This window comes from Centruroides vittatus, unplaced genomic scaffold (genome assembly GCF_030686945.1).
Source record: "Centruroides vittatus isolate TY-2023 unplaced genomic scaffold, ASM3068694v2 scaffold_1152, whole genome shotgun sequence".
Lineage (NCBI taxonomy): Eukaryota > Metazoa > Arthropoda > Arachnida > Scorpiones > Buthidae > Centruroides > Centruroides vittatus.
In genome coordinates, this window is record NW_027122670.1 from 2,171,418 (window position 1) to 2,194,690 (window position 23,273).

At 29.5% G+C, this 23,273-nt stretch overlaps 1 protein-coding gene across 1 annotated transcript in view; it reads left to right on the plus strand.

The window, feature by feature from the left end:
• Pkn (serine/threonine-protein kinase N) overlaps positions 1–23,273 on the plus strand; it is a 75,734-nt gene that overhangs the window by 44,247 nt on the left and 8,214 nt on the right. The window contains exons 6-19 of the mRNA XM_067284183.1: positions 1,276–1,529; positions 2,066–2,229; positions 2,329–2,438; positions 6,584–6,727; positions 17,302–17,374; positions 18,290–18,427; positions 18,505–18,665; positions 19,450–19,616; positions 19,698–19,773; positions 19,875–20,054; positions 21,250–21,401; positions 22,097–22,316; positions 22,402–22,509; positions 22,596–22,676. Coding sequence (XP_067140284.1) covers positions 1,276–1,529; positions 2,066–2,229; positions 2,329–2,438; positions 6,584–6,727; positions 17,302–17,374; positions 18,290–18,427; positions 18,505–18,665; positions 19,450–19,616; positions 19,698–19,773; positions 19,875–20,054; positions 21,250–21,401; positions 22,097–22,316; positions 22,402–22,509; positions 22,596–22,676 — 2,028 coding nt within the window. The remainder of the gene's footprint in view (positions 1–1,275; positions 1,530–2,065; positions 2,230–2,328; positions 2,439–6,583; positions 6,728–17,301; positions 17,375–18,289; positions 18,428–18,504; positions 18,666–19,449; positions 19,617–19,697; positions 19,774–19,874; positions 20,055–21,249; positions 21,402–22,096; positions 22,317–22,401; positions 22,510–22,595; positions 22,677–23,273) is intronic.

Below are 23,273 nucleotides of genomic sequence, written 5' to 3' on the forward strand. Positions count from 1 at the left end.
AATTCATTAACACCTGCACCTAATTTCAAGAATGGAAGAAGTGCCTGAGGTGGGTTCAAACAATAGTTTAAACAAGATATATTTGTGGAAGTAGTAATTTATTACAGCGTTGTATGTTGTTTCTAACCAAAACTTGATGCCCATGGTCACGTTACATAGGTGGTCATTTAATACAGGAAGTTATACAAAGTCTCTATGTATGTATAAACTATTCTGTGCCAGAAATTTTTGCCCGTTTTGACAGGTGCCCATCGAATGCAGGTGGTTTGCCTAAGCAGTTTTTACTGTATACGATAAAACTATGGAAAATATTAATTTTTAACTTTAAGTAAATTTGGCTAGTAATTTTGCACAGCAAGAGAAATCTGTTAACCAGTAACCAAATCTAATCTATATGCAAATGTTGTGCATTCTGATTGTTAATTACATTAATGTGTTTAGAGAATATATAATTGCTCCAGAAATGGCATTGAAGTGGGTATTGGCTGGATTCTATTTATAATCAAAATATAATGTTTTCTGAACTTTTTAGACAAAGAGCTACAGGTATAGTAAATGTAATAAAAATTATCTAAGTGTTTGACTAGCTTTAATATGTGTGTTCCTGCTTTATCTACATCTTTGATTTAGTTTTTGTCTTGCTTAAAATTTTTATCACTGAAGATAATTTCCTTATAACTCTATAAATATCTTCTAAATCTAATATAAAAGGTCTTAAATTGAAGCTAGTAAGTTTCCTTTTATGTAAGATTGTTTAAAATGCCAGTTTTGAATTTCCAATTTGTTCAGTTCTCTGGAAGCAATAATAATAATTTATCAAAAATAGTACTTTCAATAAGCTAACTAATGTTTGTTATTTTATTTTGTGTGAGATGATTTTTATAATTAAAGGACTTCATGTAAGAAGACAGAAGTTTTCTCTTTTGTTTTATTGATTAATTAATTTTGATGTGGTGTCACCCTAAGCTTTTGTAGTTATTTATAGTTATAATCAGTCAATTGTAACAGTTTTCTTTTTCAATTTTGTTTTTATAATTAATAAAGAAGAAAATTAAAATTCAATTTGTAACTAATTATAAAAAAGAATTATTATAGAAATTCCATTAATTTTTTTAACTTGTAACTATAAATATTTTTTAAATAAATAAATTTACATTTAATTTTACATATCAATGCTTTTAAAATTATTTGTATAGTACAGAATAAACATTTTTCTTAAATTTTAATAAGTTATAATTCTAATTTACTTTTTTTATTAATATATAAAATCTTTAGGCTCAAATCAATTTGTCTGAATCAAGCCAAAAATTGGATTTAATTCGAAAATCACTGGAAATTTGTCGTCAAGAATTACCTCCAGGATCTTCCAAAGCAGATGTTTTGAAACATGAATTAGAAAGCAGCCAGGCTGCTAGTCCAGTTTTATATCCGCCCACTATTCATCCCTATGGTGCTAAAGAAACACCTTTGCCTTCATATGGTACTTCTCTTTCTAAACCTGCTGCTGTTACAGGAAAACTTGAAGTCAGGTATATTTAAAATCTAATAAATCATTATATCTTACTACAAATGCACTGCCACTATGAATGAAAAATAAATTTTAATATTTATTTTTTCCATAAAGTAAATACATTAAATAGTTATGTATTAATATAATTGTTTTTCTCATGTTTCAAAAATTAAAATAATAAATATGAATGCTTATAGAAATTACTGATATATTAGTATGTTCAAATTTTTCTGTTAATTTTAACTTTAATTAAGTTATAACTGGATTTTATGACATTTTAAGTTTATACCAATTTTGTTGTAATTTGAGAAGTTGCTGATATTTTATAGTATTTTTTCAATCAAATATGCTTTTGCTTTTGGAGATATTTGTTTTTTAGATTAAAAGTGAATTGTTAGTGAAAATTAGAGCAATTAAAATGTACTTAATCATTGAGAAACTTGATAAAATGCATAATCTGAGAAGAACAAAAATTAACATGTTAGAAACTCTGTGTTTAATCTGCAATATATTTATCAATTATTACAATATATAAAATAAGAAATAATAATTTAGGTTAATGGGCTGTCAAGATTTACTCGAAGATGTGCCAGGTCGTTTACCACGTAAAGATCATGGACCTTACAGTCCAGCTGATCTTCGAAATCTAATGAGAGCCAGTAAAGGTTTAACAGGACGAGGTTCTTCAAAATCTTACAGCATTAAAGAAGAAACTTCAAGTAATTAAATTTATTTTAAAAATGAATAAAATTTTAAATTAATATATATATATAATATCAAATAAAAATTTTAAAAGTAATTATAAAATTTTTTTACAGATGAAATTATGGCTTGTTTAAAATTAGATAATGTGACAGTTGGACAAACAACTTGGAAACAATGCAGCCAACAAGCTTGGGATCAGCGTTTTAGTATTGATCTTGATCGGGTAAGACATTTTATAAATGTAATAAAATGTAGCTGTTTTGAGAATTGTTTTTGTAAACTGACAAATGTATAGTTAACTCTTGATAACTCAAAATGGAAGGGATAAAGAATTTTCAAATTACAGAAATTGCCATTGATATAATAAGATTGTGAATACAAACAATATAGACAGACTTAAATAATATATGTTTCTTATTTTTACTATTAATGAAATAAGTTTGTTTCATGAGTTTGACATCAATAATCCATTGCTTTCTGCTGGACAATGTCTTAGAAATTTTTGATTGTCTCAAAAACAGTGGCGTAGCGTAGTGGGGGCGGCCCGCCCCGGGCGGCACTTTTATGGGGCGGCAAAATTTCACAATAAATAATAATATCTTGTAAAAATACCTAAATAAGGGGGCGGCAAAATTTTCCTCTGCCCCGGGCGGCTGACACCCACGCTACGCCACTGCTCAAAAACAACTTGTTTTATGTTTGATGTAGTTTCTAGAAAACCTTTTTGAATACTTGAAAAAAGAGAATATTACTTATAAAATTTTGATTCTCTAATTAAGAATAAAGTTGTTACTTTACATTAGAAATATCTTTGTATTTTTTGTATTTTTGTGCTAACATATATTTCTTCCAATGTAAATGTTTGATTCTATATCATTTTGTCTTAATATGGTTTTTAAGTGACCTGTTAAAAATACAACAGAAAGCACACAATATTAAACATGAAGTAAATTCATTGGGATTTTAGATTTTGAGTAATCAAAACATTCTTCAAAACTGTTTGACTTAGGAATACAAAATGCTTTGTGTTCAGGTGAGTTTAAATTGGATGAAAATAAAATTCAGTTTAGTAAGAGGTTCATGTTAACAAAGTTTAACTTATCAAGATTCAACTGTATTAGTGATATAAATATCTTAGTATTGATATGAATAAGAAAATTATGATATAAATCTTCTAAGAGCAGCAATACAATATAAATACATTAAGATTAGAAGATTAAAAAGAACCTTACAAAAAATTAACGTAAAGAAAGAATCGAGGCATTTAGAAATCACCAGCGAGCAAGTAGAACATAACCAGAGATATGAAGAAAACAAATATAAAAGATTAGTTAAGAAATTCCAATACCCAACCATAGACGAAATAAACGTATGGAAAGAAAACCTTATTCTAAATAAAACAAAAATCGACATCCCAACAAACATCAAAGAAATATTATATAAAGGTCTAGATTTTAATGGTCCGAATAAATCGGATATTTTAGAAATAATACCAAATTTAGACAAATTATGTAATAATCTTCCAGAAGCAGATTCAAGTATTATGAAAATGAAATTGAGTAATAGAATTAAAAAATATGTAACTAAAGAGGGAAAAAAATCAATAATTAAAGACAAAAACTACTTCCAGTATATAAATAAACAACATTATTTAAATTATTTAATTAAAATTCTAATTATTAAATTTAGCAAGAGATGGCGCCTAACGCCTAACTCTAGTAGCAAATTAACTTTAATTATTAATATTACTATACCCATTTGCTAGCCCGATAATTCGGCAGTTGTTGATCTTTACTTCCAGTATATAAATCAAATCAAAGCATTACATAATTTTTTACGAGAAAATGAAATAGAGATCATAAAGGCTGATAAATCAAAACAAATTGTAATAGCTACCCAAGAATGGGTTAAAAATAAGAAACAAGAAATAACGAATAATACCAAATTTAGAAAACTTCCTATAAACTCTATTTAAGTTATATATTTAGAACTTAAACGACGAATTACAAAATTAGAGCAACTACATGAAATCAACAAAACCGAAAAGTGGTTTATTCTGAATGAAGGAAACGAACGTACATCAAAACTAAACATATAACTAAAAACCCACAAAATAGGAGAACAAGTTCGTCCAATCGTAGATTTTAAGTATTCCATGTTATACAATTTAGAGAAATTTCTAAAGCAGCAGCTTAAGCAATATCAAAACTCACATTTTGCAATTAAAAATACAGATGAACTTATAGAAGAACTAAACCAAATCAGTATTGAAGAAGACTCTAGGATAGCTAGCCTTGACGTAGTAGACATGTATCCGTCAATAACATGGGACTTAATAGAAGATAAACTAAAAAATCTGGAAGTTAATAATGAAATTATAAATTTAATAGAATTTACGTATAGAAGCAACTACTTTGAATTTGATGGAGATTACTATACACAGACGGATGGAATAAGCATGGGATCAGTAATAGGACCAAAATTAGCGGAACTAATCATGATAGATGTAGATAACAAAATTAGCAGCATATAAGGTGTAAAATTCTATAAAAGATACGTTGATGATATTCTATTAATATATAATAAAGCAGAAATTGCAATAGAAGGAATTAAAAAACAAATCAATAACATACACGAAGCAATAAAATTCAAAGTAGAAGTAGAAGAAAAAACCAGTCAAGAAATTAACTATTTGGATATCACAATAAAAAGATTAAAACAGAGTTTAGAATTTCGAACGTTCAAGAAGCCAAGTTCGGGAAACATAACAATAAGATATCAATCTAATATACCACTACATATCAAATATAATACATTTAAAATGGAATATTCTAAGATTAAACATAGAACAAGTCAGAAGATATATATACATAAGGACATAGTTGAATTAAAAAAGAAATTTCTTTTAGTGGGCTACCCACAACGAATATTAAATAAATGGGAAATTAAATTAAATACTCCAAAAATACCACATAACAATGAACAAGCAAATAATATGAAGTACACTGCTTTCCCATATATCAAAGGCCTATACGAAGAAATTAACAAAGAAATCAAAAAAACTGGACTTTAAACTTGCACCGTCATACCAAAAACTGTCTAACAGATTAAAACACCTCAACCCATTGAAAAAACAACAAGCAATAACTGAAACTAAAAACGTAGTATATAAGATCCCTTGTACTTGTAATAATAATAAGCACTATATAGGAGAAACAAAAAGAAAATTGGGAGTCAGATTAAAAGAACACATAGCTGACTTAAAATATCATAGAATAAATTTCGTTTTTCATGACCATTGTACTCTAAACAGTTGCAAAATAGATAAAGATAATGTGGAAATCCTTCATAAAGAAAAAGAAACATATAAAAGAAAGTTTAAAGAAAGCATAGAAATTATAAAAAGTAAGAAATGTATAAATAAAAACTTTAGTATAAAAATAAACGAAAATTGGCTCAGCATATTATAAATGGAAACTAAGTAAATTCTTTCTATATAAACCAAAAAGTAAATTATTTTTATGTAAAATAATAAAATAAAATTAATGCCTTTAAACAGGAGTTTGCCACGAGGTGGCTCATCTACCACATCACTATGTAAATGAATCAACAGTCATACGCAACAAAACCAATAAGAATTTGTTTGTACAATAGAGCCTCTGGCTTCGATGAAAAAAAGATCGATTAGATGACAAAAATTAATTAATGTACAGAGAAGTTTTAAAACAATTTTATGTTTGCAAAGATCTGTGACTTGAAGTTGGCTGAAGAGGGGCGTCAACAGCCCGAAACATGTACAAAACTTAATACACGTATCAACTGAAGAAAATTAGTGATGAAATTTGCCATGTGTCCGAGAAAAGACACCATATAGTTAGTGTTCAAGTTGCAGAATAAGCACCGGCACGGTTTCATAAATACTACAATAATCATAACCAGTCGCATTGCAAAATGCAATGTAATGACAATCTGGCTGAACATTAGTTATCTTTATTATAAATCAGTACTGTTTAATCAAACAGCTACATGTTTTGTAAAGTGGCTAAATTAACAATTCGGCTGAAACATATATATAATTATAAAAAGATATTTAATGGCTGTTTATAATCATCTGTTGTCTAGTTACCTACTGTGTTCATTATTAGACAAAATTTATAAAATCTGTTGACAGCGTTTGTTGTAGTCTTGAAACTATGAAACTAATAATGAAACTATGAAATAATTTTATTTTTCTGTCCTTTTTTCTGTTTTATAAATTGATGTCATCTTTTGCTATATTTATTCTTAAATGTTTAATTCTTTCAATTTTCATATCATTTGATGTTTAAAACAAGAATGGTTTATTTATTTTTAAATTGTCATTTTCAGTCAAGAGAACTTGAAATACAGATTTATTGGAAAGACTGGCGTTCAATGTGTGCAGTTAAGTTTTTGCGTTTGGAAGAATTTATTGATGACATTAGGCACGGCATGGCTCTATATCTTGAACCGCAAGGCTTATTGTTTGCAGAGGTAAGTTGAAAATCTATTCTTTTTAAAAAAATTTAACTAATCAAAATGATTTGATTGTCACAAATAATTATAATATGGCTATTATAAATTATTTTAATGTAGTAAACACTATATAAAATAAATATTTTTAATAAAAAGAATTATAATAGTGTGTGGTAACTGATTTTTTTTTCAAAATTGGCTGTAATTGAAATCATATTAACTATTAATTTTATTATAAGAGGAATATAATTTGAGTATGAAAATTTATAAAATACTATCTGATTTTGTAGGAATATTAAATTACTTTGATCTTTCTTAATTTTTAAAATTATTACCACACTATTAATATATTCTTTATTTTTGGTTATTTTTATGCTACACTCAAATAACTAACTGTTTTTTAACAGCTTTTATTCCAAATTACTAAAATTTAATTTCTCTCTATCCATATAAAGTTATTACTTTTATCTCATTTGCAGTTGATAGTAAGTCAATACCTTTCCTATAAAGTGAGTTAAAATATTAAAATTCAAAATTGATTACACATTTTAAAAAGAACAATTATGCAAAACAATTTAAGAATATGGCGTGATAAAAATAAACTAGAAATTCCCATCAAGCATGGTGGAATACTTTTTATGAGAATGTAGAGATTGAAGAATTGAGAAAAGTAGAGATTTCAGGAGAAGTTGCTAATATTTTTACAAATTAAGTAGTTTATACTAATTGTTGTAACATAAAGAGCAACAAAACAAAATTTTACCAGAAGTGGACAAAAAAGTAGGAGTTGTAAGGAATTCACACACATTGACAGGCTTTTATATTAGTAATGGTGTTATATATAGGAAAACATTCAAAAAAGTAATTAAAGTGATAGTAAATCTATTGCTTCAACATGATTTATATGAAGGCACAGTTTAGGACAGTTTTGAAAATGTAGATAAAATGATGAAATAGTGACTAGTACCTTTTTGAACAATCTTTAATTATCAAATGTAACAACTAGCGATGGGACAATTAATCAGAATCGAGAGAAATTTATCATGTTTTCTGATTCTTAAAATTATTCTTTAATATTTAATAACAAAATTAATTTTTTTGTTTCAGGTAGTAATTAAAATTGTTTAGATTATGATCAGTAGCAATCAAGTGGTATTATATTTTATAGTTTCATTCTATTGCTAAAAGTAAAGAATAAAGTTATTTTGAATTGCCATTTAAGATGTTATGCAAAATTAAACAAACACATTCTGTGCAGCATGTGACATGAAAACCGGAAACTGTGGTAAGAAATACTTTGTTATGATAGGAAATATCAGTAACAAAGACTATCAGAACTAAAAAGTAACCAATGTTGCTAGATTTGGCATTTTTACATATTTTATAGCATTTTCAAAGTTTTTTTTGACATGTGGAAAAAATTAAATGTTTTTTTTATTAATGTATTTTCAGCAATAATAGCAATTAGAAGTAGACTACAGTTCTGCCCAAACTTCTGATAAAATTTTACTATGCTTAAAAAGAATTGGAATCATATTAAAATTGAGACATTTTAGTGGAATTTGTATTGAATTGTTAGAAATTTTAATTGTCTCATTATTAGTAACAACTTTATGCCAAATTTACAGTTATATATATATTGCATTTTAATTAATTATTTATTTATTTATTTGAAAAACTCCATACATAAGATTAATTTTTAGGAGGAGGGGTTACATTAATTACTTTAGTTAATAAATTGTATTTACACCAAATGGACTCGACTGAGTCATTGATGGAGAATAGTCCATGAATCCTATCTGCTAGATCTTTACAAATAACATTATTAATACAGAGATCATTATTAGAAAGTGTTGATAAACGCAAATATTCAAGATCCTCACACTCAAACTTGTAGTGATTTAAGGTCGCGTTTTCTTTCTTACAATACGGACATGTATCTGGAGAACGCAGATCAATACACAAATGTTTTCTTGTTAAACGAAACTTATTTAGCCGAATCTGAATGATCGTTTTTTTAATAATAAACGGTAACTACTGATAATAAATGTAAAAACATCGATTGTTATCTAATATTTCTGGGTACTATGGATGGTACTTAGCCTTAAGGACCCTGTCACCTTCTTCTGTCAAGAAAAGGTTGTCAAACTCTTGTAGAATTGTATTTGTATAATATTTGAAAACTTCTGGGGATGAATCTATTAAGGAGAGTGAGATACCTATCCTATTAAATAGACTCTCCAGTTTAGTGAACCAACTATATTTCAGTGATTTGGTCGATGAAAGCTTCTTCAAGGTAGAATAAGCCTCACATTCCAAGGATGATGGGTCAGAGATTATGTTCCTCAGAAAATTTAAGGTTAATTTAACAAAACATTTCCAAGGAAAGTCAAGGCCCAATTCAGGTATAATTGCATACGATGGGATTGACCTCTCAAGGCTAAAAAGACGACGAAAGAACATCAGTTCTATATAGTCAATGTTTTCAAAACAAAAATGCCCCCAAAAGGGCAAAACCATAAGACCAACTCGAAGTAAATAGAGAAGCTGCAAGTTTCTTACACAAAGCCATGTGACTGTTCTTAACCCATCTCAAAATATCTATTACAACATTTATTTTAGAAAATGCTTTGCCTTTCACGTAAGATATGTAATTTTGGAATGAGCCAGTAGCTGAGAAACGAATCTTCAAATATATAACTTCATTAACAATACTGATTCCTCTTCCATTTAAGAAAAACTTATCGGCCTTTCTCAGCCTTCCACCATGTCTAAAAATCATTATTTTCGACTTGAATAAGTTAATACGTAAACCCAAAGTAGAAGAATAATTATATAACCTATCAAATTTCCTTTGTAAATAGATTGGGGTAGTGGATAACACTACTGTATCGTCGGCAACTTGGAGTAAATGTACTTTGTAATCACCCAGAGAAATGGAATCTTTGCTTAAATCATCAAAAACTTGTACCATATCATTAATGTAGCAAATAAACAATAATGGACTTAAAGAATCACCCTGCGGTAAACCCTTTTCTAATGAAAAAACATCAGTAAACCTAGTACTAGTGGAAATCCTTGCTTTCAGTCCTGAAAATAAACATTGAATTATATCCTTAAACTTATCAGTAAACTTATCAAGAGATCCCGAGCATCTTTAATTTTGATAACAAAATCTTCAAAACAACACTGTCAAAGGCTTTTTCGTAGTCTATAAAGGCTGCAAGTAAACGTTGTCTTTTTTTTTGAAAGTTGTCTACAAATAATGGAGTGAAGAATTAGAATATTGCTCAAAGTACTCTTCCGAGGTTGGAAAGCGAATTGTACTGGTTGAATCAAATTCTGCTCTCTTAACCAAATACCCAATCTATTAGACAAAATTGATGTAAAAATTTTCTGAACTACAGGTAACAGCGATATTGGTCAAAAGTTTGCGGGCTCATCTGTTGGATCTTTTTTATGGATAACTTTTATCGGTTAATGTTACCCTAGGTCACAAAATGGCGGCGGCTGGATTTTTTCCCTACGTTGGAGACTGCGACGGGGAAAAAATTTTTCCCTCGATTCAAGACGGCCACGTGACTGGCCGCCATCTTGAATAGCTCGACAATATACGCGGATTTTAACCGAAATGTAACAAATTAAAAAAAGCGAAAAAGTAATTTTTTACTTACTTTCCGATGAACGTTGGCTACTTCTTCCTTTGTTTCTTTCCTGTCCGATCCAAGTTTTTCCCGGTTTCGCTAACCTCCAAATTTTCTTTTGGTGCATTTCTTTTCTTCCCTGTTCTTTTTCCTTCGGCTGCTGTTTTATTGGTCGATTGACGTTTTCCTTCTTTTGATGTGGAAGCACTTTCCTGCTTTTTGACATCTTTCCCTTCTTCTTGTTTCTTGTTTCCTTTCTGCTTCGTACTCGTCGCGGGTGCCGAAGGAACGGTTTCGGGCTCGCGCCAAATCGGCACTTTTCCACTGCCAGGATATATGCTGCGTAAGTGTTGAGCAAAAATTTGAAATCTCTCGCCTGGTTTCCTGGAGGGCCAATTCAAGAATTTCTTATACATAAACAAGTACATGTACGAGTCAGATAGATCACTAGTATAGTGTTTTGGCAGGTGTTTCTTGTTTTTTAAATAGCCCCAGAGGCGTTTGATATTCTGAGTATGATCTCCTGTTTTGGGATCGACGAAATTTTTCGAATGATTTACTGTTCTATGTTCGACTGCTACCCCTTCGATGTCGTCAATATGCATGTATCCCTTCCATTCGTCCATTATTATAGTGCTGCCTGAATTTACGTATTTATACATGATCCAATTCAAAGTATTTTCTGATCTGTCGTTAACTTGACATATGAAGCAATTCTTGTCTTCCCGGCAGATTCCGCCAACCACCCATTTCGTGCTTTTTAATATACGCCCTCTCTCGTACTTTCTCTTACATATGACAGTCTCGTTAATCTCCACTGTTTTATTTGGCCCTCCGATTTTAAATGATGACATATTACTCATAGCAATAAGCATTACCAACCTTATGTGATTGGACCAATCGACACCCGCCTTTCTAGATATGCCTGCCGCAATCGCAGAGGTCGTCGCAGTACATTCCAGACAAAGATAGTTCCATATAAACGACAGAATGCTACCCCAGGAAATGCGACCAAATTTACTTTTAAATGTACCTTCGAAGGCTGAAGTCATTGTACGGCACTTCATGCATCGCAGGAAACAGCTTTCTCTATTACTCTGGTAGTATAATTTGCATAGGGAATCACAATAAATGCAAATGGCCTCGGTCAGCTGTATTCCTAATTTCGCAGCAAATTTAAATGCGCTATCGATAAGAGGAGGTACACCTAACTCCAAAAATTCGCCTTCCATCAACTTGTAAAAATCATGGCAAGTGCATTTCGACCAAAATTCGTCGTTGGAAAGCAAATCGACTAAATCACTCATTTCCGAACAATTTGTAATAAACTAAAAGAGGGGAGGTTGGGATGTAGGTAAAAAAAAAAAACAAAGCCTTTCCTTAATTTCTAATTACAGGTTTTTCTAACGCTTAGCGAAATATTGCAATAAAAGAAATAGAAATACTTACAAATACAGGAAGTAATAATAACAAATATTAACCACTAATAGTTAATGCAAAACCGATAAATCGTTATGAAAAGAAATACGACTGTTCAACTGAACTGTAACACAGCAGCAGGCGTTTCCAACTGGTAGGCAATTTGCATAACATTGAATCGAAATTAACAGAATTCACGTCACAGATCAAGCATTTGCATATTCGTTCGTAAAACCACTACGAATTACCCGCCAATATTACTCTCGCACGACGTCACGAAAAGGCTCCCTCTACTGTCCCAAATTTACACACATGAAAGTCGCCGTGTCGAGGTTACAGGACACTTGCCAACGTCGAACTCAGGTATGAAACCAAACAGGGAACAATTCTCCAAGGCGTCGACGTCGCAACTCTAGGGAAAAAATTTTTCCCCACCGCGGCCGCCAGGATGGGGAAAAAATCCAGCCGCTGCCATTTTGTGACCTAGGGTAACATTAACCCTTTTATCTTTACTTCCAACCACGAATCCGGAATTTTAGCAGTGTCATAAACCCAATTAAATAACTTGACCAAGTAAGGAACCAAAGTAGCCGTAGAGTAAGCAATTAAAGACGGAGAAACACTGTCCACCCCGGGAGCTGAGCAAATTCGCATCTTTTGAATTGCTGTATTCACCTCTGAATTAGAGATAGGAAGGTCTAAGGTAGGATCAACAACATGAGGAGTCATCGGTAGTGACGGGATCAGAGGTAAATTTGACATATTTAGACTAAATAACTGTTGATAATAATTAAACCAATCAGTCAAAGAAATCTCTTGGTCTGGCATACTTCTGACCCGGCAAAAACTACTCACCCAATTCCAAAAGGTTCTAGAGTCCCTAATCCCAGCCAATTGAAATGCATAACTACAAAAAAATTCCTCTTTTTCGCCCTAATAAGTGAATTATATTGTTGTTTCAAATTTAAAAAGGAAGCCAAATCAGCCTGACTATTTGATCTGCAAAACTTGCCCAGTGCAGTATTCCTCGCTCACTTCTGGATGTAGAAGACCTATCAAACCAAGGGGGATGAGTCCTCCTGTAAGGTTCGGCACTTTCAATTAACGCATTTAGACTTCTTGTTATAGAGCATAGCTCGGATATAATTAAACCATAGAAATCATCAACGGACTCAGAATCAAAATTTATATTCCGGAAACTCTGCAATACTGCATCACCAAAAGATTCTATTTTAGAATCATTCCAAACAAAATGAGTCTTGATGGAATGAGGCCCATCAACAAAGGAAATTCTGTTTCTGGTCGATAACTGTAATTCCACTGGAAAATGGTCAGAAGATAAGAGAGAACTAACACGAAAGGATTCAACCTTGTAAACCAGATTCTGAGAAATGACTATAAAATCTATAACTGAGCTACCCACTTTCGACAAAAAGTTAATTCACCTGGAAAATCTCCGTTACTGCGACCATTGAGGAGAATGAAATCATGTTCAATCAACCAATACAGAAACTGTCTCCCGGGCGCATTGACCTTTAGATCCTTTGACTGTCTGACGTCGAAAATGTTAGAAGCTACATTCAGATGTGAATCGATTTCCTCGCCAATATGGACATTAAAATCGCCCATTAACACAGTTCCGTGGTAATACGAAGACCAGGAATTCAAAATAGAAGAAAACAAATCTAGACGTAAGCCTTGCTGCCTTAGCGAACTGCCATATACTACCAACACCAAGATACTCCTAGGTTTGGAAGCCGAGTAATGTGATAAACCAATCACCATCAAATCAGGGTAAGTTTCCAGTAACTCGAATTGCCCTCTAGCTTCATCAAAAAAGAACAAAATTCCACCGTGGGGCCTGCCCGGGCCTGATGGTTTTTCAGCTGGAATCATAAAATACTTCCAGTTAACTGGAAGAGACTTAGCAAGAAAATCACCTTCTATAGAAACCATCCAGGTCGCAACCAGGGCCAAACAAATTAAACTGGTCTTTTAATCATATAATCCAACAGTGAGCACTTGTTGTTAAATCCACAGCAATTCCAAAAAAGCAACGAGTCTGAACAACATCCCGAACTAGACTGGACCGGACACGACAAAGTTGAAAATCTCGCCAAACCTTCACTGTTACGGGAAGGAAAATTCAAAATAAAAAAGAGACAAGAACTTCTATTAATTGCTGGCCCAAGATGGAATACGTAAATTTCTTATTGTCAACATACAATACATCATCTCGCAAAAAAACACAACGACCAGCTTCCCGGTAGTCTTTTAAAAAAGTTACCAGGTTTTTACGGCAAACTTGCAAATTAAACGAAAGATCCGTTGCCAATCTAAACTTCACCGGACTTGCCCCACCTTCTTGTTGAGTTTTCGTTCGAAACTTTTGCAATAAATAATTTCAACATTTCCAGGACGATAACTGGATACAATAGAATTCCCGAGCTTTACCCCGCAAATGGGAAATACCAACAATATTATGCCCCAATAGATCAGATGCATCCAATTCCTTAGATAATAAATTAACAATTTGATCCTTCATGTCTAACTCATGTGGAATAACTATAATTAAACAATGTGGAATACTATAATTAAACAACATTAAATTGCTTCTGTTGGAAGCATTAACTTGTCTATCATAGGCAAAGGAGTGTAACTCACCAATGTCGTCCAAAGTTAATCGTTGTTGCTGTTCCACTTTATCTAGTCGCGAACACATTTTTGAAAAGTCAGTTTCCAGTTTCCTTACCAAAGACAATGTTGACTGGTTAGCCATTTCCAAATTGGCGAGCCTTTCTTCGATGCACTTCAATTGCATCATTACTGCACTCAAAGTAGTCTCCAAATATTGCTGTAAGGATGGCATTTCTTCCTTATCTGAGTCCGGAGGAGATTGTCTCTTAAAATAATGTTCTAATTTTGGGTATTTTGCATCAGGATCACTCGGTGAATGATGATGTTTAATTCCCTTCCATTCTTCTTGGGTGTGATTTAACACTCCCGGGGAGTACGTGGGAACATTTCTAGAAAAGTAGAACTAGCAATAGCTCAGAATGACACAAAAGCAAGGACGTACCAACTTCCATGGCTAATTAAGTAAAAAAAAACTCAATAGTTTACTATAAAATAGTGTTAAGAATTTCTCTGGCAAAAAGTCACCAGCAACGACAGTTACTCGACAGCACCCCCTCTGCTGCATTTTAATTATAACATTGTAACATATTGCTTATGATATCATGTGATTTTTATACATTTTCTGCATTTTGATTACCTTTCTATAAATTTCAATCTGAGATTTCAGATTAGTAGATGTCCTATTATTTTTAGCTCAGTCTTCTGAAATTTGGCTTTTGTATTTTTAATTGATTATGCCAATTGATAAAATTGGTGTAATTGTAAAAACAAAGCAGTTTTTAGACCAGTTTTTGATGGTACAAGTAATTTTGATACTTTATTATATCGATTTTAAAATTCTATTATGCCCTGATAGATCAGATGCATCCAATTCCTTAGATAATAAATTAACAATTTGATCCTTCATGTCTAACTCATGCGGAATACTATAATTCATCAAAACAATTCAAATGTAGAATATTTAATGATTGTAATATTTAATTCAATAAAAATCAAATATTAAATCTAGTAAAAAAAAAGTTAAGAAAATTTATTCTTATCTTTTTATTTACCAAAGTCAGGTATTTATGTAAATTATATTAAAAATATAAAAACTAAAGGGTTTTGAATATTTGAATATTTTTGTATGCATTAGAAGTAAATTATTATGTGTAAGAGTGTGGCAGGGGTGTACGACATTTTTAGGTTGGTTATAATATCTGCCTTGGGAGTGCTGATCACTATGAAAACAATTGTGTTTCATTCAATAGGTGGTGCTATTTTTCAGTAACAATGAAGCCATGGCATTATACTTTTATTATTAAAACATTTTTAAAAGTTGGTTATTCAGTGACTCACTCAGCAGAATTTCAAACTCATTTTAATGTTGGATGGCATGACAGAGTTCTGAGTCAGAACACTATTCTGAAATGGATCAAAATCCTGAGAACAATGGGTTCAGCATTGCTAAGAAATGCTTATGGAGTCGAACAAATTGTTTGACTCATGAAAACATTGAACTGGTGAGACAAGATGGAGAATATAGCCCTCATCATTTAGTAAAAAGACATATTCTCATTCTATAGATGTCAGAGAAGTCAGTTTGAGGGATTTTACATTTAGACCTAAATTATCACTCATGCAAGCGTGGTTCAGCAAGCAATAGTCAACTTCTTTACAAGGTTGCAGGAATGCATTGACAAAGATTGATGTCATTTGGATGACATTATTTTTGAACCTGATGGGCTCCTTTTTACATTATTAAATGGTATTCATTTCTGTTCGTATAGGAAAAATAAAATTTTCTTTTCTTAAACAAATAATTATGTAAGATTATTCTGAAAAAGACATATTTCCCTGCTGGACTCTGTATGATAACTTTGAACAGAAATAGCAAACTTTTTAAACACTCGCCATAATATCTACTAGTTTATGAATTATCATTAAGCTTGGCAAATGTGGTGGTTATTTAAATCATAACTTTCGGTGAATTAGAAATTTAATTTTGAGATAAAATTAAAATTTCTGTCCCCCCCCGAATTCTTAAGCATTTATTTTGTGATAGATTTCTATATTTTGTTGTTTTGACTTTTTAAATTTTTTTTAAAATATAAAATATATATATATATATATATGAGGGGTATAATTACAAAAAGGTATGAAATAACACTGTGGGTGTAATTGAAGTCTTTATTCAAAGTGATCACAAGAGGCCTGAGCACAACTATCCCACTGTTTAATGAGCCAAAGGATTCCCTGTTTCCAGAATTCTTGTGGCTGTGACAAGAGGTTGTCCTCCACTGTGTCCTTCAGTTCATCATTCAAGTTGAAGTGCTTCCCTTTGAGATGTTTTTTGAGTGGACCAAATAGACGGAAGTCGCAGGGCAACATGTTACCATGTTTGCCTGGCCCAGTCTCGGGTCATCACTCAAACACTCCCGGCCTTCACGAAAGCAGGCACTCCACTTTTTCACTGACTTGTCGGACACACAGTCTCCCCCATATATAGCCACCATTCAGTGATGAATATCAGCCAGTTTAACACCTTCCACAGACAGAAATCTGATAACTCCTTGCTGCTCCTCAATCATTGACTTTTGCAGTGTGAACGCCATGATGTCCTCACACTCACTGCTGCATCAATTGGATAGAACACACAACTGTCTGCTTCTTTCCTGCGTCATGTGTGGGCACTCGTGCGTAGTGAGACATCTAGGGACACGAATGATTCGTGTCCTAGATGTCTTACTATGGTATCCCAAAGTGGCATATTCCCTTTTCAACTGGTTTGGTTGTGATGACATTTCATACCTTTTCATTTGAACACCCCCTCATATATATATATATATATATATTATTTTAAATTCTATTTACTATTAATATTAACTTTTTAAAACATTTTCTTTCAAATAGATAAAATTCCTCAATCCAATGATATCTCGGAAACCAAAACTTCAAAGGCAAAGGAAACTTTTTAAACATAAAGGTAATTTAATATTTTAAAGTTGATTCTAATGTTTTTAAAGTTTATCTTGACTTGGTGAATGATGATTATTTTTTGAAAACAATATTATTCAGAAAATTAAGAAGCTGGTGATAAGAAAACTTATAAAAGAAATATTTATTAACTATTAAGAAAAATTTTAGTTTTCTCACTCTGATGATCAAGTGTTGAATTGGTTTTGGAAAGTAGAAAGTATTGTTATTAATGATAAATAACAGCATAATAATCAATTATTTTAAAATATTACAATTTTTATTTAACTCTCTCTACAAATGCTTTATTTTATTTATATTTTTTATGGATTATTTTTATTTGTTGGCTTATTACTGTTCTTTAGTTTATTAAAAAAGATAAAACTTTGAAATAAAAAAGACAAAAACATCATTTATTTGTTTACATTTGTTTAAAGTTGTGTTTGTTTTTTCCTTGCTATTTATAAGAATTAAATTTTAAATTATTTTTGCTTGAATAAACAGATAGAACTAAGAATTCTATTTTTTAGGAACTGAAAAGACAATAAAACCTTACAAATATTTTTTTTATTATTTATATATTTTTTTTTATTGTTTTATAAGAACTTCGGGAAAATTTTTTGTTTTATTGAAATTATTCATAACTAATTGTTTTTATTCTATATGAAAAAATGAGAGCTTTGCTGTGTTAAAGATTTTTTCCCCTAATTTGATATAGTCATAAAATAAGCATTGGACATAATAGATCCTAGCATAGATGGTGATGAAATTCATAAGTGTGATTATTTAATATATATATAAATTAATCAACTAATCTTGTTTCTAAAATAATTCATTATCTATGTATATTTATTATTATTATTATTGTTTTAATGTGATATATTAAAATAAGTTAGTTGAAAATTTCTTAATAAAATTTTAATAGGAAAAAATTTTCTTCGTCCTGGACAAATGAATATAAATGTTGCAACTTGGGGACGACTTATGAAACGTGCAATGCCTCAGGCGTGCTCTGAACAACCAACAACAATTAGTCCTTCAACAGATTGTATTATTTCTCCTAGTAAGAAATTAAATGTTTTAGATATTTATGTATTCTTTATATACTCTATGTATATTTAGAATATTTTTATTATTCAGATATTCAAAATAAAAATGATGACAGTGTAGTTACAAAACTAAATTTTGATTCTCCGATAATAACTGAACCAAATGAATTAGATGGAAGTAATTATTTAGAAAAATGCAGTTTAGATAAATCATCTACCAATTACAATACATCATTAGAAATGGATGTAAGAGTAAGTATTTTTGAATCATTTTAAATTTTATAAAGAATAAATGCATGTTTAAATTATAAAAAAAAGTTTGTTCAGTTTTATAAAATGTTAAATGTATAAACAGAAATTTGTTTATAAAGTAAAAATATTAGACTGTTAAATACTCTTTATTATCTTTATTCTTTCAGCTATCAAATTTTCTATTAATATCAATGAGTGCTTAAATACTAAACTGTTTTAAACAAAACAATTTTTTTAAAAAGATTTACTTGTTAAATATATTTCTTAATCATTCATATTCAAAGCTTAAATTTATAAAAATCAAGAATATAGTTGTTAAAGTACCTTTTTTAATATTCAGAACAGAATTGAAATTCTTAACTTTTTTATATAAAAGTTTATTTGCAAATAATGAATAAATATAACAAAAAAATAAAATTTGGAAATAGTACAATATATAAATAAATCAAAACTATTTTCTTTAAAACTGAAATACATTTCAAAATATCATTTGAAGTTACTTAATATTACTTGAAAATTGTTTAAAATTCAAATCAGTTCTTTCTACTTATATCAAATCTATAAATTTCTTTTAGCCTTAGCATGTTTGTTCGTTTTTTGTATAAAACTTATATTTAAAGCACTATTTATTGATAACTATTGCAGTTTTTTAAAAATTTTTATGAAAGATCTTGGGTCTTGCATTTTTATTATTATGGAAATTTAAACAAATTTTTAGAAAAAGTAGTTGAATTGTGATTATTTGAAGCATTAAATTATAAAAAAAAAACTCTCTAAATTTCAGACAGCTTTGGATGAATTTGATTTCTTAAGTAATGACGTTAGCAAAGATTCTTCACTTGATAATCTTGTAATGAGGAAATCAATTTCACCGGAACCTGTTATTGAACATCCAGATGATGATATTCTTCCTCCTGAGGAGTATCAAAATAGTAATATAGAACCAGAATGGTAATTTACTTATTATTATTATTATTATTATTATTATATATGAGCACTGTAATTAAACAAGCTAATAATTTTTATTTACAGTATGGTGATTAAGTCAGGAATGAGTTTAGAAAATTTTCAGTTTATTAGTGTCTTAGGGAGAGGACATTTTGGCAAAGTAAGAGATAATTAATGGAATTTAAATTGTTCATTAATTATAAAAAAATAATGTGATAAATTTATTAGCAGTAATTTATTTAAGATATGTTAATATTTCAGGTAATTTTAAGTAGATATAAAAACACTGGTGAGTATTTTGCAATTAAAGCTTTGAAGAAAGGAGATATAATTGCTAGAGATGAAATAGAAGGTCTTATGGCTGAAAGGAGGATATTTGAAGTGGCTAATTCTATTCGTCATCCATTCTTAGTTAATTTATTTGCATGTTTTCAAACAACAGTAAGTCATTTAGTAACTTTTTACTATATACATTAATTATTAAAATCAGTTTTAATATTTTAATTACAAACATATATATTATAAATTATATACATACAGAATGATTAGGAATATATTTTATGACTGTTTTTCACATTTTAGATTATAGTTGCTAAAAGCTCAAGAAGTTTTTAATGAATCATTTTTTTTTTGAAAGCTTGAAAGTTTTTGAATTATATCTTTGTTTATTTTTAAAATTTTTTATGGCATTGGATTAAAAACTTTGCTATATTTTTCAGTGATACCCACAGAATGTGTTTCAAAGGCACAACATACAAAATTTAGCTCATCTCAGGTGATTCACTAAAATCATGTTATTCGAACATGTTTGTTTCTACTTACATTAGCTTCTTCAATCTTCATGAGACTGAAAAATATATACATGTAAAAATCAAGTGAAAAATTCAACTACATCATAAAATGTGTTGTTGTTTTCTAAATAGTACAGTGCTTGAATACAATGTAAAGGATAACTAGAGAGATTATCTCTTCCTACATGAACTAATTGCTTCAATATAATGACTATTAAAATAAATTTACACTTATAAAAATATCATTACTTTATAAAAATTGCTAGTCAAAAAAAGCAAAAGAAAATTAAAAGTACAAAACCCCCCTGTTGATGTCTTTAGTATTTTTGAGAGCATTACTATATATACAATTGTAATGAAATCCACATTTATAAATATATTTGTAAATAAGGATAAGGTAGCATAGCCTCATTTTTTTGCCATTAAATTATCCTAGGGGAAAAAACAAATTTAGATGAATTACGAATAACTAGATATATACCAAAAATCATAATAAATAATGACTAAATAGTTAACAAATAATTTGAGGATTTTATGATCTACTAAATGAACTGTCTGTAATATTAACAGCAATTCTGTATTGCATTTTATTTATGTTAAAATGTTAATGCATATTTGTAGTTTTATTTTGAATCTTACATAACACATTTGAATGAAAATATAAGTTTTTTAAATTAAAGTAAGATTTAAACTATTTATGAGAAAAATTAAGAAACTGTACTTTATATTTCAGTATAATTATATTTTTCATTAATAATGTAATTTTTGAGATATTGCTAAATGCTTTTTTTAATTTAAAATTTAATAATAATTTTAAATTATTATTGTCATTTCTTAATTTCTAGAGTCATGTGTGTTTTGTAATGGAATATGCATGTGGTGGAGATCTTATGATGCACATACATACAGATATTTTTCCAGAACCAAGAGCAGTGTTTTATGCAGCATGTGTTGTTTTAGGTTTGCAGTATTTACATGAAAATAAAATCATTTATAGGTAAATCTAATTAATTCATAGAATTATTATATAATAATTCAGTCATTTAAAAATTAAGAAAATACATTCAAAAGCAACAACAAATAATATTTTCTGAATTAGTAACAAAATTCAAAATATGATTGTTTATACTGAAGTTTATTTACAAGAAACTGAAAAGAAAGAAAATATTTTGTTTAAAGATTTTCTTATAGTAATTTATTGTATGATGTAAATTACTTTTTTATCTTTATTAACAATTTCTTTCTTTTTCTCTTATTTTCTTCATTATCATCTTTATTTCTGAACTTTGTTCTTTTATGTATTGATATTTGACTTGTGAACAGTAGCAACTTTCTTAGTTCCATACTTCTCAAAAAATTGTGTATTCTTTAAAATTGAAGTATACTTAGAGCAGTTTGTGTCTTGTTTCAAAATTGAGATTGCTTTATGTATATAAAACTTATTTATTTAGAATAGCATTAACAATAATGAATACATTCTATTTGTATTGAAATATGTTGTTTTTATTTTTCTAAAATGTTTTAAAACTGATTAATAAGGATTTCCATCTTAAAATACAACAAATGATTATAAATAGAAGTAGCATACTTATTTTAATGGATGGAATGAAGTAATCTTCTGAAATAATAATAAATAAATTTGAAATATTAGGGAAATATGTATGAAAATTAAAATTTGCTTTCTTTTTTCAGAGATCTTAAGTTGGATAATCTTCTATTAGATGCTGAAGGATATGTAAAAATTGCTGATTTTGGATTATGTAAAGAAGGTATGGGTTATGGTGATAGAACAGGAACATTTTGTGGTACACCTGAATTCTTAGCACCTGAAGTTCTTACTGAAACATCTTATACACGAGCTGTGGATTGGTGGGGACTAGGAGTTCTTATATTTGAAATGCTAGTTGGAGAAGTAATTATTTTTCATGGAAATTGATCTTAAATTTTTATATTTATGATGTTTTATAACTTGATATATATGTTTAAATTAATTTCAGTCACCTTTTCCTGGAGATGATGAAGAAGAAGTTTTTGACAGTATTGTCAATGATGAAGTTAGATATCCTCGTTTTCTTTCTTTAGAAGCAATTGCTATTATGCGGAGGGTAAAAAATATTTCATTACAAAATTTACATTTAGAACTGTGTTTTATTAGCGTAATTTTGTATTGATTAAATATTTATCATTTCAGTTACTTAGGAAAAATCCTGATCGCCGTCTTGGTGCAAGTGAGAGAGATGCAGATGATGTTAAAAAGCAAGCTTTTTTCAGGGTATGAAATTGTTTTCAATGTTATTAAAGATGTTTAAGTTTTGCACTTTGTTTTGTTGTTAAGACTTACAATCTGTCAAGAAATTATAAGATTATCACATTTTTTTAGTTTCCTCAAAACAAGCACTGTTTAATGATCAATTATTCTCAAGAAAATAAATACAATAATTATGTTTTGAACAATTAGTTCAACAATCTTAAAACATTTTAGTTATTAGTTTTACAAAAGTCGAATGTTTACTGTTAATAAATTATAAGACCATCATGAAAACAAAAATTGAGAAGTAAATTTTTTTGTTGATTAACAGTTGATTGTTGCTCTGTTTCTTCATACCATTTCAAATAGTCTGTTTGGCATTGATTCTATCAATTTTTTTTCAATAGGTAATTGACAATATTATCCCATTGGCATATAATTTTACATTCAAATTCTTGAACATTTGAAAATTGGTAATTGTTTGCATATACTTTGACTTAAAACCCCCCCAATATTTTCAATGGGATTTAAGTCAGGACTTTCGATGGCCAAAGTAACATTATAATTTTTCTTGCTTTAAGTCAGTCTTGAGTTGCCTTTGAGTTATGGCAGGGATCATTG